Here is a 15371-nt window from a genome sequence, read left to right as displayed (position 1 = left end):
GCGGAGCCCCACATGGGACTCCATCCCAGGACTCCGAGATCATGACCCAAGTGGAAATCAAAAGTCAGACACTTAACCAACTGAGCCACCCAGGCACCCCAAAATCATGGGAACTTTTAACTGGTTATATTTTTCAACTTTTTATAGTTGACCCTTGAATAGCACAGGTTTGAACTGTGTAGTTCCACTTATACATGGATTTTTATCCAGTACAGTACTGTACTTTCTGTAAATGTATTTTCTTATGATTTTCTTAATAAAATTTTTTCTCTAGCTTTATTGCAACAATACAGTATATAATACACATAATACACAAAATATGTTAATTGACTATGCTATCAACAGCTTCTGGTCAACAGTATGCTATTAGTAGTTAAATTTGGGGGAGGGGAGTCAAAAGTTTTATGTGGGTTTTCAATTGCATGGGGAAGGGAAGTGCCCCTAATCCCCCAATTGTTCATGGGTCAACAGTATTGTAAAAATTTTTAAACATACATATAAAAAAAACTTTTTTTAAACATACAGAAAAATCAAAATATAACAAATACCCACAAACTACCATTTAGATTTAGCAGTTAATGTTTTGCCATATTTGTTTCATCTATTTATCTTTTTTCCTTAATCATTTAAGATTGAATAGTAGACATGATGGCACTTTAGTCCTACATACTTCAATCTGTAGTTTCTAAAAATAAAGATATTATATAATAATAATAATATCACACCAAAGAAAATTAGTTGTAATTCCCTAATATCAAATACTTAACACATTGCCCCCAAATGTCTTTTGTAGCTTCTTTTCCCTCTTCCCCCTCTCTGAAGGAAAAACCTCATAAAGGAAAAACCTCATAAAATTAAGATTCAATCACACATTGGACTTACTGCCTGCATTGTTTCTTTGGTTTCTTAATCTAGAAGAATTCCCCCACTCCTGCCTCTGTGGCACAGACTTACTGTAAAGGGATTTGTCCATTTGTCACTAGAATACTACATTCTGAATTTAATTGTCCTTGTGGTATAATTCAACTTGTTCCTCTATCCACTATGTTTCCTGTGAGAAGCTAGATATAAAGCCTTAGATCCAGGTTAAATATTTTTGGTAGGAATACTTTATACGTCATGTGTGATCATTTAAAAATGACCTAAAATGACTCTTGTTCAACCTTTCTTGTGTTTTAAGAGATACATTATGACTTGCATGCTTGAGATTGAAATCTTTACTTAGCTCACATTAGCTAAGGGAGGAACCACTGCAACCAGGGGAATTCTCTCCAAGTCCCTTCCAATTCACAGTTATTTTTTTTTAAACTCTTGATGAAGTCATGCCAGAAGCTAGGAGAGCCCAGGGCACTGGAATGGGCTTATTCTGCATATCTTGCTCCTTACCCACCACAACCACAAGAGTGTAAGACCTCAGTGTTCTTTTTCTTTTCCAAGGCTATGTGGAAAAGTATCTACTTCTGCTTTGTCAGCAACTTTACCTTAATCTTACCTTCCCATTGCCTGGTTCCTTATCCTTTTCAATAAAGGAATCATATATGTAAGTTACCTGAGATGTTTGTCATGAGGTTGTGAACAGGACTGGAATAAGCTCCCTTAAATATGGTCTTCAGCTACTAGTGATTCAAGGTAGCAATTCTTATTTTAGGAACTGCTGTAGAACCATCGGAAACACCAGCCCGCTACCTAACTGGAGCAGTGGAAACTGAAACTGATTTGGATGGCAGGGATGAGGAAACTGAAAAAAGAATGGATATTCTGAAAAATGACAACATACAAGCCTTAGAAAAATTAGGTAGGCACAAAGCATGACTTTCTCATTTGTTAACCATTTTCTTTCTTTATAGTTAATATAACGTGAGAAATTTTAGAGGCATTTTGAAAGATACAAATTAGCATTTTTTTTTTAAAGATTTATTTATTTGAAAGAGAGAGTGAGCGAGCAAGCGAGCGCATGAGCGGGGGCAGGGGCAGAGGGAGAGGAAGCAGACTCCCCGCTGAGCAGGGAGGGGACATGGGCTCGATCCCAGGACCCTGGCAGAAGCTTAACTGACTGAGCCACCCAGGTACCCCCAAAATAAGATACTCTTTTTTTTTTTTTTAAGACTTTATTCATTTGAGAGAGAGAGAGAGCGAACACACAAGCAGAGGGAGCGGCAGGCAGAGGGAGAAGCAGACTCCCCACTGAGCAAGGAGCCTAACTCGGGACTCGATCCCAGGATCCTGGGATCATAACCTGAGCCGAAAGCAGATGCTTAACTGATTGAGCCACCCAGGCATCCCCAAAATAGGATATTCTTAATATCAACATCTTAACACTTGTGGCAGTTGGGGACCAAGCATGTTATTGTTTAATCTTTGTTTAATTTTGCATGCACTTTTGTTAGTATGTGTTAACTATTTTTTAATCTTGTCAGCGTTTTTAATTAGTGCATATGTTAATATGTATTATCTTTGATATAGCTATAGATATCTAGCTATCTATACATATAGCAGTGTTTCCTTTTACCGTAATAATTCATAATGTATACATATTTACATGTTTTATCAAATTGCCAGATTGCTATATATTTATATTTTAACTTTTTTTTTTTAAAGATTTTATTTATTTATTTGAGAGAGAGGATGAGAGGAGAGAGAGAGCACATGAGAGGGGGGAGGGTCAGAGGGAGAAGCAGACTCCCTGCTGAGCAGGGAGCCCGATGCGGGACTCGATCCCGGGACTCCAGGATCATGACCTGAGCCGAAGGCAGTCGCTTAACCAACTGAGCCACCCAGGCGCCCTATATTTTAATCTTTTTAATTTATGTGCAACTTTGTCCTTTTACTTTGTACTCTCATACCTTGGCTACATAGCTGACTCTGTTCTGGAAGCATTTTGAATCTCAGTCTCACACAATTCCCTGCACAGAAGTGCTCTGGAAAGCCTTGACAGTTGAATGAAGTGGGATACTTAACACCATCCTCTTCCAGAGAAGTTTTGGCTTTGATTGTCTTGTCTCAGGAAAGGATGACCTCAGGGAAGGAGTAACCCCTCATTCAAGTTAAAAAATTTCCTATAATTTGGAAATTTACCTTATTCTTTTTGACCCAAGTGGATTAAGTTAGATCTTTGCTATTTATGTTCAAGTGAACCCAGATAGATTTTCATGGAACTATTGCGTGAAAATCAAATACATTCTGAAGTTAGAAATATTTTCAGACACTTTTATCTGCTTTTTTTGGATCAATCTCATTGCATTTTTTTCCTTCGTGAATATATATCATTTCAGCTTGACAGTAAGACCAAAGTCATTGAACTGCTAAGAAGTTAGCTGTCTTTTTTGCTATAGGGGCAGAAAAACTTTCCCTTCTTCCCTTCTAGGTTCTTTGACTGGTCTAATAATTAAATTGACATAAAACAGATTAATAGAGAAAACAAATTTCATGAGTATGGGAGCCCCATAAAAATATGAGACCCAAGAGTAAGTTGGGCAATTGAGGTTTATAAGCCATTCTAAATTAAGGAATAGGATAGAGGCCTGGGGCTTCAAAGATGAGGAGGGTAATTCGCAGCATGGTAAGAAAAGCAAATGTTTGGTAATTAAAAGTTTGCTGTGCCATGCCAATAGGTCTTTCAGATAAAAAAGTTATCTCTGTAATAGCTCTTTCTGGTATAAGCCTCCTATCTAAATTCTTTTAGGTAGTTAAGGGAGAGGTAAAAGTTTTTCCTGAGTCTGCTGGGTCTTGATTGCCTTCAGCTCAAAATACTCTACATGCTAAAATGGCATATTTTGGGGTGGCATATTCTGCTCCCCTTCATTGCCGTTTGAATAATTGTTTCAGATCACCATACTGTTCATTTTTTTAAGTCACTTTGTGTTGCCCAGGATTTATTGGGCTGTGAAAATAGTCTTTTTCCTCTGGTACTTAGCTTCGTGCTATGCTTTAAAACTCATGACTATCTGTACTTCCATTGTACAAATGAAAGATGAAAAAGTTAAAAGAATTGTAGGTGAGATATCATTATTTTATACATGTGTATGCAATGTCATCTTTAAATATCATGTTTTTAAGCTTACAATTCAACCAAAACATTGCAAATTAGCTTACCGGATAAGAAACTGCTGCACGGAAGAAATTTAACAAAGATGGTAGAACTCTTAATGTAATTTCTTATGGAAGTGCAAAAGGTGCAGAGCCCACATGAATGATATTTTGCTTTTAATAAGATCTTTGGTTATCCCTTACATGTAACCTAGCATGTCAGTTGATACAGTTATTTCATGGATATTCTTTTGTACATCTAGTGAGTTAAGCTCTTTAGTGTTTATTAGTCTTAGGCTCTGAATTCTGAGATTAGCCTTTACTTGATGATTTGCATTATGTAATTAAGCATTATATGCATCCAAGATGAGCTGTCCATACTGAAGACTGAAAGAGCTGATGCTGCAAGTTATGTTTGATTTTAGACAGATGGTTATGTCAGCTGGAGTAGGTGTTCTGTGACTTGTTTAATCTTGTGACAAAATTGAGTTTTTCTTTAACTTAAAGAAAAAAAGGTGAAGGTTTGTTTATTTTCTGCTACTGCTATGGATATAAGTTGAAATTGTATTTTTAGTACTTTAACTTTTGCCTATTAGGCATTATTCAGACTATGAACTGTGTCCTGAGCTTCTGGCTAAGATCATAATGGAGGACACGCAGGGCACTTAAAACCTGTCTTAGTTCTTTAATGTTATCTTACACGTAAGCAAAAGCAATATTCTACTCAAGAGTCACAAAGGTATAACCAAGTAACCACATGAGACCAAAGTACACAGAGTTTCTAGTATGTTAAAGCTCATGCATCTCCCTTGTTGAATTAAATCAGACATGGTTTTATATCCGCCCAAATGAGAAGTCTGACCGGATTGTGTTGATATGCCCAGTTGATGGTAAAGATGTCTTGATAAGTTTTTACTTTTTCTGTGGGTGAGTGGAAGGTATTACTTTGAAGTGATTAACATTTAAATTCAATCCTTGTTTGTCTTAACATATTGTAAAGCAAAGCCAGATGTATTTTACTTGTAAACTGCAGGATGTTTACATATAAAGTGCATATATTTCAAATTTCATTTCTAACTCATCATGTCTCTCTTCACTTTAAAATAGTTCTTCACAAAAGCCCCTTCGTAATTTGGTCACAACGGGCCTTACATTTTACGTCAGTCTTATAAGTCACCTCTGATTTCCTTTACCTGGTAGACCCAAGTTAATGCATTTTCCTTTTTATTCATTTCCCTTTTACTTACTGGAACTGTGCTATTATTGAGGAATTTAGTAAAGTTTGGCTCAGAGTAGCTTCATTTTTTTTTTTTTTTTAATCCAGAAAAGGTCCCAGACTCTACAGAAAATGAGCTGAAATCTAGATGGGAAAACCTCTTGGGCCCGGATTATGAAGTAATGGTATGTTAAAATATTATAATAAAAAAAAATGTCTCATTGCAGGTCAAGCTTCTAACATTGCAGTTTAAAGAAATGGGAGAGCCCAAGATTAGCCAGCTTGCCTTTATTTTTCCTCCTGCCTTTCTTCCCTAGTGGATCAATTGATGTTTTTACCTCTTTCAACATTTTAAGCTGTAAGAAGAATTAAGGACTGCGCACAAGTTTCAGTTATAATTAGCAGACACTTGGTTCATGTTGAAAACAATTAAGTCAATGGTAGGCAGAAGAACCTTAGAAGACTTGCCTTTAAATTTACAACCTGTATCAGCTGCTTAAAATTGCTGGCATTTTTATGATTGCTTTTATGATCTGTTTGTTTTATTGTACACTGAAAGGGCTGTGGATATTAGTCCTATGTTTCACAAAGAATCTTACAGTTTTATGAGAAAAATGAAAGAATGATTATCAAATGTATTAGGGAGAACAGGAAGTAATTTAGGTCGGGTATAAGTTTATAGCACCAGTGGTCCATTAGACTTCCTTTCACCTGTTACTAGATTCATTGAGTGAGGGATTGATTACATTCCCCCCTATGAATCCACGTGAAAGCAGAAAGCTGTGCTTAGAAAAGCTTCTACAGTGTTCACTAAATGCATTAGTAATAAAATATTCTATTAAATTTCTATTGTCATTCATGTTTTCTTACATATGTTTATCATTAGTACTTGTTGGCTGGTTGGAGATTTTTTTTCTCAGTTCAGAACATACAACCACTATCTTACTGTCAGAGAATTTCCAGTGTCCTTAAGATGAGTTAAAACATTCCATTCTCTATTCTTGCTAATTTCATGCTTTCATTTGGTCCTCATGAACTGCTGCTTCCTTACTTCATAGAGTGCAAATGTTTGTTATTAGGCTGTCACCTTAGCAAATAACTTTTTCTATTATTCTTAGTGGTTTGATATTCAAAGTAATTTGGTGTGCCAGTATTTATAAATGGGACAGTTTTGTGATGGGCTCTTTTTGGTTAGAAGTTTATCTTCCTTATAACTACTCCTCCAAATTTATTCGGAGGAGTAGTTATAAGGAGTGAGGAGTGTTAAAAGGAGTGAGAGCATAACATAATGGTGAGAAAGAGGAGACAGAATTTGAGGTTGGGAATTTAAAATGACAACTTATTCGTTAAGGGTTCTTGCTGTTTTGAGGGATGAGGAGCAGAAAGGAGAAACCAGGCAAGATAAATAAATGCATGCATGCACTCATGTACTCCAGTGTTTCTGATTTCATTTTTCTTCTAGAATCTACTTATATGAAATGTAGTACTTCTAGAAGCTTTAGTTGGATCATTGCTTAACTTACCCCTCCCTCCAGCTGCACCATACTTTATTAACAACTTACAGATGCAAATCATCAGTAAAGTATTTTGCTTGCTAGGAATTCACTTCTGTGGATCTCTACCACTGAGGCTAGACTAGGATTAAGAGCTTTAAGTATTCCATGAGCTTCTCACCAGGCCAGGTCTTTCTGTTTGTGTCCTTTCCAGCTATTTCTCCCAGGGAAATGGTGGAGTTTGCTGTGGAAAGTCAGATGCTTCAGTTTTTCCAAACTTGTCTCACTTAACTGACCTGGCAAATTTTGTTTTAAGGCCTGAATTTAAAAGTAAAAATGATTATACTCTTGGCTTTGTTAAAAGGATAAAATTTGTATGGACTCCTTACAACAGAGGATTATATTAAAATTTTAGGGGTCATGGATTTTTAAAAATACTGTATGTTTTGCCCATCCCCTTCTGGTTCAGCTGAGTAATTTAGGGGAAGAGATTGCTATAGAAAACAGTAACAACAAAAAAATATTCTCTGAAATTTTGCATTATGTATTATACTTCTGGATTTCAGAAATATTAGAAAAAGATGAGAATGCATATCAGATGGTATTATCAATATATAGGGTTTACAGATTTTTTTTTTAGAAAACCTAAGAAGAAATAAAGTTATGCTTTTACAGATATTGGAGATTTTTCTTTTCTTGCAAATTTAGGTGGCTACTTTGGATACGCAGATTGCAGATGACGCCGAGTTACAGAAATATTCAAAGGTAAGCATTTTTTTAAAAATGTTTTCTGTTGTTTGAAGAACTTTCTCTAAGTTCTCGTCAGAGAACCTAAGTTTGTTCTGTGACCGGAAGTTTCCAAAATTTAGTCTTAGATGTTTTCTGGAAATGTGGTAGGTTCTCACTGTTATGAAAGGTGATGGTTAGATATGCCTGGGAAGAACACGGAGTGCCTGTGCCTCTTTCAGAAGCTAAAACCCTGGTTTGATGCTTTGCCCACCTTATAGGTAGTACACAGAGTAACATTGTCCAGAGTGCGTTAGCCTTGCAAACATTATCAGCAGAACTTTTAAAATGTTTCCTAAAAATCAAGACCACAAACATGGACTTTACAAAATCTTCTGGGTCTAGGTGTCTAAAGACAGAAAAGTGCATTATAGGAGGCATTTTTTCTTGAACTTACAAAATTTTATAGCAAGAGCTTTATTTCTAATGGCAAAATGCCAGGAGGTGAAGGTAACTGTTTCCCTGAGCATTTTTAGTTTTTTTCTCACTACAAATTAATTTTATAGTTCCTCTTCTGGATAATCAAAAAGGGCATTTGGTGCTAAGAGAAGGCTTCTTGGTGGCTTTCTCAACAAATGATGAGAACGGAAAGATGTTCTTGTTAGAATAGTTTCAGAATTTATACTATAATCCCAAATTGGTATATGAGTTCAGTCCAGCTTAAACTCTGCTGTCACATGCGCTATTTGAGAGGAGTTCTCTGTGTCCCATGTGGGTTTTGTAAGAAGTTCTCTCTTTAGATAGTTCTTACCATTTCTTTCTTTGAGTATTTGTGCTGAATATTTCTCTTCCATAATGTTATATTATATGGGCTGTCATTTTATAGGTTTGAATTTTCAAGGCTGATACTGTAGAGAGTACTTCTTTCCTCCTATGCTAACCTGCATTTTGAGTCACTACCTTGCTGTACCTGTGGGGCCAACTGACCAAGCTTTTCTCTGATGGGCCATATAAAAGCATCATGGCACAACTTAGAATTAATTTTAAATTGCTTACAAAATCGTCATTAGAGCAGTTACTAATTAGTAATTCCATCTATGCTGAGAGGGATTTAAGAGGATAGTAAGAAATATAAATAACTTTACCAAACTTCAATTGTTATTAATCACTGCAGTATAGTTTACTGATTATGTGGACTTTGGGGTCAAACTGCCTGAGTTCAAATTCTGGCTTATCCATTCACTAGCTTGCAAAATTATCTACATTCTGTTTCAGTTTTGTTGTCTGTTAAAGGGAGATATTAATAGGATACTACCTACCTCATTGGTTTTATAGGGATTAAATATACTGTGCCTAGAAGAGTTGCAAGTACATACTAGTATGTGTTACTATTTTTATTATCATTCATAAAAATCAATGATGTCCCCTAAAACTTTTTTAATATACACTAAACTCTTAGATACTGGATGTTTTCTATTTATCTGTCTTCCAGTTTACTAAATTTCCTGTGCCTAATCTAAAGCCCATCTATTGAGTTAATTTTAGTTTTTGTTACAGTTTTCTATTCTAGAATTTCTGTTCTATTTTTTAGATTATATTCTTTGGTGGAATTTGTAATTTAACAAATCTGTATTTGCCATCTTTTCCTCTATTTCTTGAACATATTAATCATAGCTTATAAGGACTTTAAATGGTTAATTTCAGTACCTGGATAACTTTGTATGTGTTTCTGTTGTTTGATATTTTCTTTTGTTATTTGGTTGTCTCTTTCCTCATGCCATAATGTAATTGACTGCCCAACATTATTTAGGGCAACTACAAAGGCTTCGGGTGATGTTATCTTTGTCCAGAGACTAGGGCAACTACAAAGGCTTCGGGTGATGTTATCTTTGGCCAGAGACTCATTCTTGTTTCCGATAAGGAGGTGTGTGTGTGTGTGTCTGTGTGTGTTTGCGTGTGTGCGGGGTGGGAGTGGGTGATTATCTCTGAGATGAGACAGAGGTACAGTTCTGGTAAGGTTCAGACTCTTTCTGGTTTTCCTTGCTCCTAAGACCTAGCCTTTCAGGTATTCCACACGAGTCAGGAATGTATACTGGTCCCCTCTTCTTGGTGGGACTTGAATTCCAATTCTATCTCCTCAGTACTTTGGGGCTGCTGAAATCTTTGTTTTTCAGAGTTTTCCCAATTGGCTTTTAGCCTCATTGTCCATATAGCTTTAGAACTCAAGAGACCTCCTTGGGGGAAACATACCTTAGCTCAGACTCAGCTCATCATGCAGTTCAGCTTTAGTTGTCTGTCCTCCTACGTTCAAAGCCAGTAAGAGCCTGTATCATCAGACTCTATGATAAGTAAAAATAAATAAATAAATAAATAAATAAAAGATAATAACCACACTTTGTGTGCACATCTTAAAGAATGGCATTGTCTTTCTCCAGATAGATGTTCTGTCTCACCTTCATTTCCTAGTTCCTTGTCACCAGTCTTACTTCATTTCTTTCCTGATCAACTTCTATGCAATACACACACACAAACACACTCAACAACTCTGGTATAAACACATGGAAAGGCTTTGAGTTGAACAGACTTTCAGAACTAACTCATAGAAACTCACCAGTGCAGCTGTACATTCATTCATTCACTACTCATTTTTTGAATACTTATTGATACCTACTTTGTGTGAGGTCCTCTACTGGGTGCTGGGGTTTCAGAAGAGAACAGAGGAAAAAAAAAATCTCTGCCTTGTAGAGCTTATATTTTCATAAGGGGAGATAAAAAATAAGTAGGTTACATTGTATAGGTGATACATGTCATGCAGAATTTAAGGCAGGGCAGATAAATAAGGAATTCAGGATGGAGGATGGGTTTGCAATTTTAGATAGGTTGACCAGAGAAGACCTCATTAAAAAGGTGACATCTGAGGAAGCATTTTAGGAAGTGAAATAGCCTAATTTTTCTTCTGTAGAATATGAACAATAATACTTATGTTGGAAGATTAAGTATAAATACAATAATATAATATATGCCTTAATTAATATAGCTAATACATACATAATTAATAGTGCTAAAATATAAGAATTGTTCAATAAATGGTGATTTTGTTTCCCAGTTGTGTGCTTCATTTTTAATCTCTAAACTTTCAAAGTCTCCTTTAAAAAAAACTATTTTTTTCAAATTTTTATTTAAATTCTAGTTAACATATAGTGTAATATTGGTCTCAGGAGTAGAATTTAGTGATTCATCACTTACATATAACACCCAGTGCTCATTGTAAGTGCCCTCCCTAATATCCATCACCCAGCTAGCCCCCCCATCAACCCTCAGTTTGTTCTCTATAATTAAGAGTCTCTTATGGTTTGCTTCCCTCTCTTTTTTTTTCCCCTTACCTTATGTTCATCTGTTTTGTTTCTTAAATTCCACGAGTGAAATCATATGGTTTGTCTTTCTCTGACTTATTTTGCTTAGCATAAGCTCCTTCCACGTCGTTGCAAATGGCAAATTGCATTCTTTTCGATGGCTGAGTAATTTCCATTGTGTGTGTATGTGTACACACATATATATGTATACACACCAATATGTATACACACCACCTCTTTATCCATTCATCAGTCAATGGATATTTGGGCTTTTCCCATACTTTGGTTATTGTTGATAATGCTGCTATAAATATCAGGGTGCATGTGCCCCTTCGAATCAGTATTTTTGTATCTTTTGGGTAAATACCCAGTAGGGCAATTGCTGGATCATAGGATAGTTCTATTTTTCACTTTTTGAGGAAACTCCATATTGTTCTCCAGGGTGGCTGCACCAGTTTGCATTCCCGCCAACAGTGTAAGAGGGTTCTCCTCTCTCCTCATCCTTGCCAACATATGTTGTTTCCTGAGTTGTTAATTTTAGCCATTCTGACCGGTGTGAGGTGGTATCTCATCATGGTTTTGATTTGTGTTTTCCTGATGACGAGTGATGTTGAGCATCTTTTCATGTGTCTGTTGGCCATCTGGATGTCTTCTTTGGAAAAATGTCTAATTTATGTCTTCTGCCCATTTCTTAACTGGATTATTTGGGTTTTGGGTTTTGGGTTTGTTAAGTTCTTTAGAGATTTTGGATACTAGGCCTTTATCAGGTCATTTGCAAATATCTTCTCCCATTCCATAGGCTGCCTTTTAGTTTTGTTATTTCCTTCACTGTGCAGAAGATTTTTATATTGCTGAAGTCCCAGTAGTTCATTTTTGCTTTTGTTTCCCTTGCCTCTGGTGATGTGTCTAGTAAGAAGTTGCTATGGCTGGGCGCCTCGGTGGCTCAGATGGTTAAGCGTCTGCCTTCGGCTCAGGTCATGATCCCAGGGTCCTGGGATCGAGTCCCACATTGGGCTCTCTGCTCCTTGGGAGCCTGCTTCTCCCTCTGCCTCTCTCTCTCTCTGTCTCTCATGAATAAATAAATAAAATCTTTAAAAAAAAAAAAAAAAAGTTGCTATGGCTTAGGTCAAAGAGGTGGCTGCCTGTGTTCTCCTCTAGGATTTTGATGGTTTCTTGTCTCACATTTAGGTCTTTCATCCATTTTGAATTTATTTTGTGCATTTTGAATTTATTTTTTGTCACAAAATGGTCCAGTTTCATTCTTCTGCATGTTGCTGTCCAGTTTTTCCAACACCATTTGTTGAAGAGACTTTTTTCCATTAGATATACTTTCCGGCTTTGTTGAAGATTAGCTGACCATATAGTTGTGGACCCATTTCTGGGTTTTCTATTCTGTTCCATTGATCTATGTGTCTGTTTTTGTGCCAGTACCATACTGTCTTGATGACTATAGCTTAAAAAAAAAAAGATATTTTAAAACATTTAATTATTTAATGGAAAATTGTTGTGCCAAGGTATTTATTTCTTTAAAATTTTTTGCCCTGGAAGAGTCGTCCATAATTGCACTATTCTCTTTTCACATTTAGTTGTTACCTGTATGTGATGACATATTTGTAGTACTAGTATGCCCATCCTTTTATGTAATGTATGTGTGAGAGAGAAGGGATGTGTACTTTTCCCACATAACATTATCACACATAATTTACTTTTTTCTATAGTTTCTTAATTATAAATGTCCACAGATTATTTCTTTATATTGTTGAGTTATGGTTTTTAAAATCCTCTTGTAATTGGGAGTTTAGTTCTTAACTCAGCAGCTTCCCATCCCCGCCCCCACAGTATGTAAATGAGCCTCTATCCTAGCAGAACCTCGCAGACCAGGATACTAAAGTTTGCACAGGTGCAATGACTCACCTCAAATTATACAGCTAGATAGTCACAGGTGCAGGGTGCTGTTTAGAGCCCATTCATTCATCTCTGAAGTATTTACTGAGTTCCTACTCTGTGCCAGACACTGCTACCAACGATGGGCAGCAAAATGGAAAAGGCCTTGGCTCTCATAGAGCCTAGACTCTGGGCTTGGGCAAGGGCATGATAGTAAGCAAGTGAAAAATAGCATGATAAATAGTTGTAGATTGTTAGGAGTGATGCAAAGGATTAAACAGGATGGTGACAGCATAACTGGGGAGGAGGGAGCATTTTGGAGAGAGAGCCAGAGAAAGCCTTTCTGAGCTCAGGCTTGAAGGATAAGAATGTCTGGAGCTGGGAAACTGGTGAGGGGCAGGTACAAAAGCTCTGTGGGAAGATAGGGCCAGCCAGTGGGGAGAATGGAAGTTGTTTGTTTCAGTTTCAGGGTCCAACTAAGTGAAGACTAGAATGTTAAATGAGGCTGGTGAGGAAGACCCGGGGCTGCAGCGCTTCCAGATCCATGGTGGTAAGCCTGGGCTTCAGTTGCCATGCCAGGTAATACTAGTGGAAGGTTTAAGCGGAGCAGTGTCAAGATCTGAGGTCAAGCTGTAGGTTTTTCTTCTGTCTCATCAGGTTTCTGATTAGGAAAGCCATGTTTCATGGCCAGAGCCGGTGTTCCTAAGGGTCTAGCTGTCTTCAGATGGTCACTCCAGTTTACTACCCCATTGCCACCGCTCTGAAAGGGATGAATATTCCAGGGGCACCTTCGTATATTACTGGCCAGTGTTCCTAGATAAGGTTTTCTTGTGAGGTAGATGAAGTTGTGGGGAAAGAGGGAGGTGAAAGCAATTTGCAGTGGCTTGAGCAATAGCTTGCATTGCTTCTAGGAAGCCGTTAATCCTGACATGAGAACAGTTTTCCCGCATCTGGGGAGACTTGCACTTTTAGGGATGGCTCTCTTGGCAACTGTTTACTATTAAGATAATCACAGCACTGTGAGGGAGAAGCATTAAGCTCATTCCAGTGACCTTTCTGCTGGCCATCAAGTGTGATTCGGAGTGAGCATTAGGAAGATCCCCAGCGTGGGAAACAAAAATAACATGTCCTGTTCTCTGGTTTTGACAAGACAGGCTGACAAATTTCACTTTATTTCCTTTCTGAATTATATTCTCTGAACCAAAGGGCGTTCAAACGTGCATTTCCCCCTTACTTGATACGAGCAAATCTAATTTTTAAGGCAGTGGGATGTACCGGAATCCCCAAGAGTTGCCGTGGGTGTTACCACTCAATTACCAGGATGGGTTCTTTGCTTCAGATACAGTTTCTCCTTTATTTGTCACAGTGACCCTTTTGGTCAGCAGCTGTTTTCTTCTTTCCAGTAGTGCTATGTGGAAACAGCGTCAGGCAGGTAAAGTGTCTGGCCCAAGATCATAGGCAGTTAGTAAGTGGCAAAATTAGGAAACAAATCAAGGGTTATCTGGCTTCTACACCTGTGCCATTTTTAAATAAATAATATATGGACAAGATCTAAAATTAAAAAGTTACAGAAGTATGTCCTACAAAAAATAAGTTTCTCTCCCATCCCAGTTCCCTTATTCTCCTCCCCAGAGGGAACTACTGTTAATGAATTCTCAAGTGTGTGATTTTACACTTTGCTGGTCTCTTGTTGAGTGGAGAGCACCAGGCACAGAATCAAGTAACTGTAGTAACTGAGGTGCTTAGCTAGGGTAGGTGGCCTATCAGAAACAGGAGCTTTTTCAAAATACACATGTCTTTGGGGCGCCTGAGTGGCTTAGTTGGTTAAGTGTCTGCCTTCTGCTCGGGTCATGATCCCAGGGTCCTGGGATGGGGCTCATCAGGCTTTCCTGCTCAGCGGGGAGTCTGCTCCTCCCCCTCCCTCTCACCCTCCCCTCATCCTTGCTCTCACTTGCTCACTCTCTAATGAATAAATGAAAAATCTTTAAAAAAAAATACACATGCCCTATTTTGTTCTTCCTGACCAATATTCTAATTCTATAGTTTGTGGTGAGGTTCCTAAAGGAAATTGTGATTCTTTCCTTGCCTGACTCCACTGAGAACTCTACTGTTCAGGTATTGCTAAAAGGCTTTATATTTGCTTGCGAAAGGAGTTGGTACTTCCTGAAGAAAGATAAAGGAGGTTTATTGGGAGGATGGCGCTTGAAGTATACCCTGAAGAATGGGTTCCAGGAAATAACTGGATATTCCAGGTGGAGGAAATACCAAGAGCAAAGGTAGAACAAGAGTCATAAGTACAAAGTGTTAGATCAGGTGTCAAAAGCTCAAATACCGTGTGGGCTAGGCAGGTAACATCAGTGATAGTTAAAATGATAATGATAAACAAAACAAAATGATAAATGCCAATTGACTCTTGACCTTGGTGTTAGGCCACTAAAAAGAGCCTTCATTGTATTTCTGTACAAAAGAGCACACAGTGTGTATTTTTTGAATATTCAGAATTAAAAATTTTAAATGGGCGAGAAGGTTATGCTGTGTTTCACTGTTAAAAGGTTGTAACTTCATTCTTGGAAAGTTTTTTATTTATGGTAAAATTAGTACTTCTTTCCCTCTAACTTTTAAATATAAGTGGCATTTAACATCTGTGTGTGTGTGTGTTACAAGAACCAATCA

General features: G+C 37.4%; 1 protein-coding gene across 3 annotated transcripts in view; it reads left to right on the top strand.

The window, feature by feature from the left end:
* Nucleotides 1-15371, top strand: part of PATJ (PATJ crumbs cell polarity complex component) — a 347778-nt gene that overhangs the window by 45273 nt on the left and 287134 nt on the right. For all 3 annotated transcript variants that reach the window (XM_078073041.1, XM_036091353.2, XM_078073040.1), the window contains exons 12-14: nt 1649-1795; nt 5351-5427; nt 7444-7500. In XM_078073041.1, coding sequence (XP_077929167.1) covers nt 1649-1795; nt 5351-5427; nt 7444-7500 — 281 coding nt within the window. The remainder of the gene's footprint in view (nt 1-1648; nt 1796-5350; nt 5428-7443; nt 7501-15371) is intronic.

Source organism: Halichoerus grypus, chromosome 5 (genome assembly GCF_964656455.1).
Source record: "Halichoerus grypus chromosome 5, mHalGry1.hap1.1, whole genome shotgun sequence".
Lineage (NCBI taxonomy): Eukaryota > Metazoa > Chordata > Mammalia > Carnivora > Phocidae > Halichoerus > Halichoerus grypus.
This window is presented reverse-complemented; position numbering and strand designations above follow the sequence as displayed.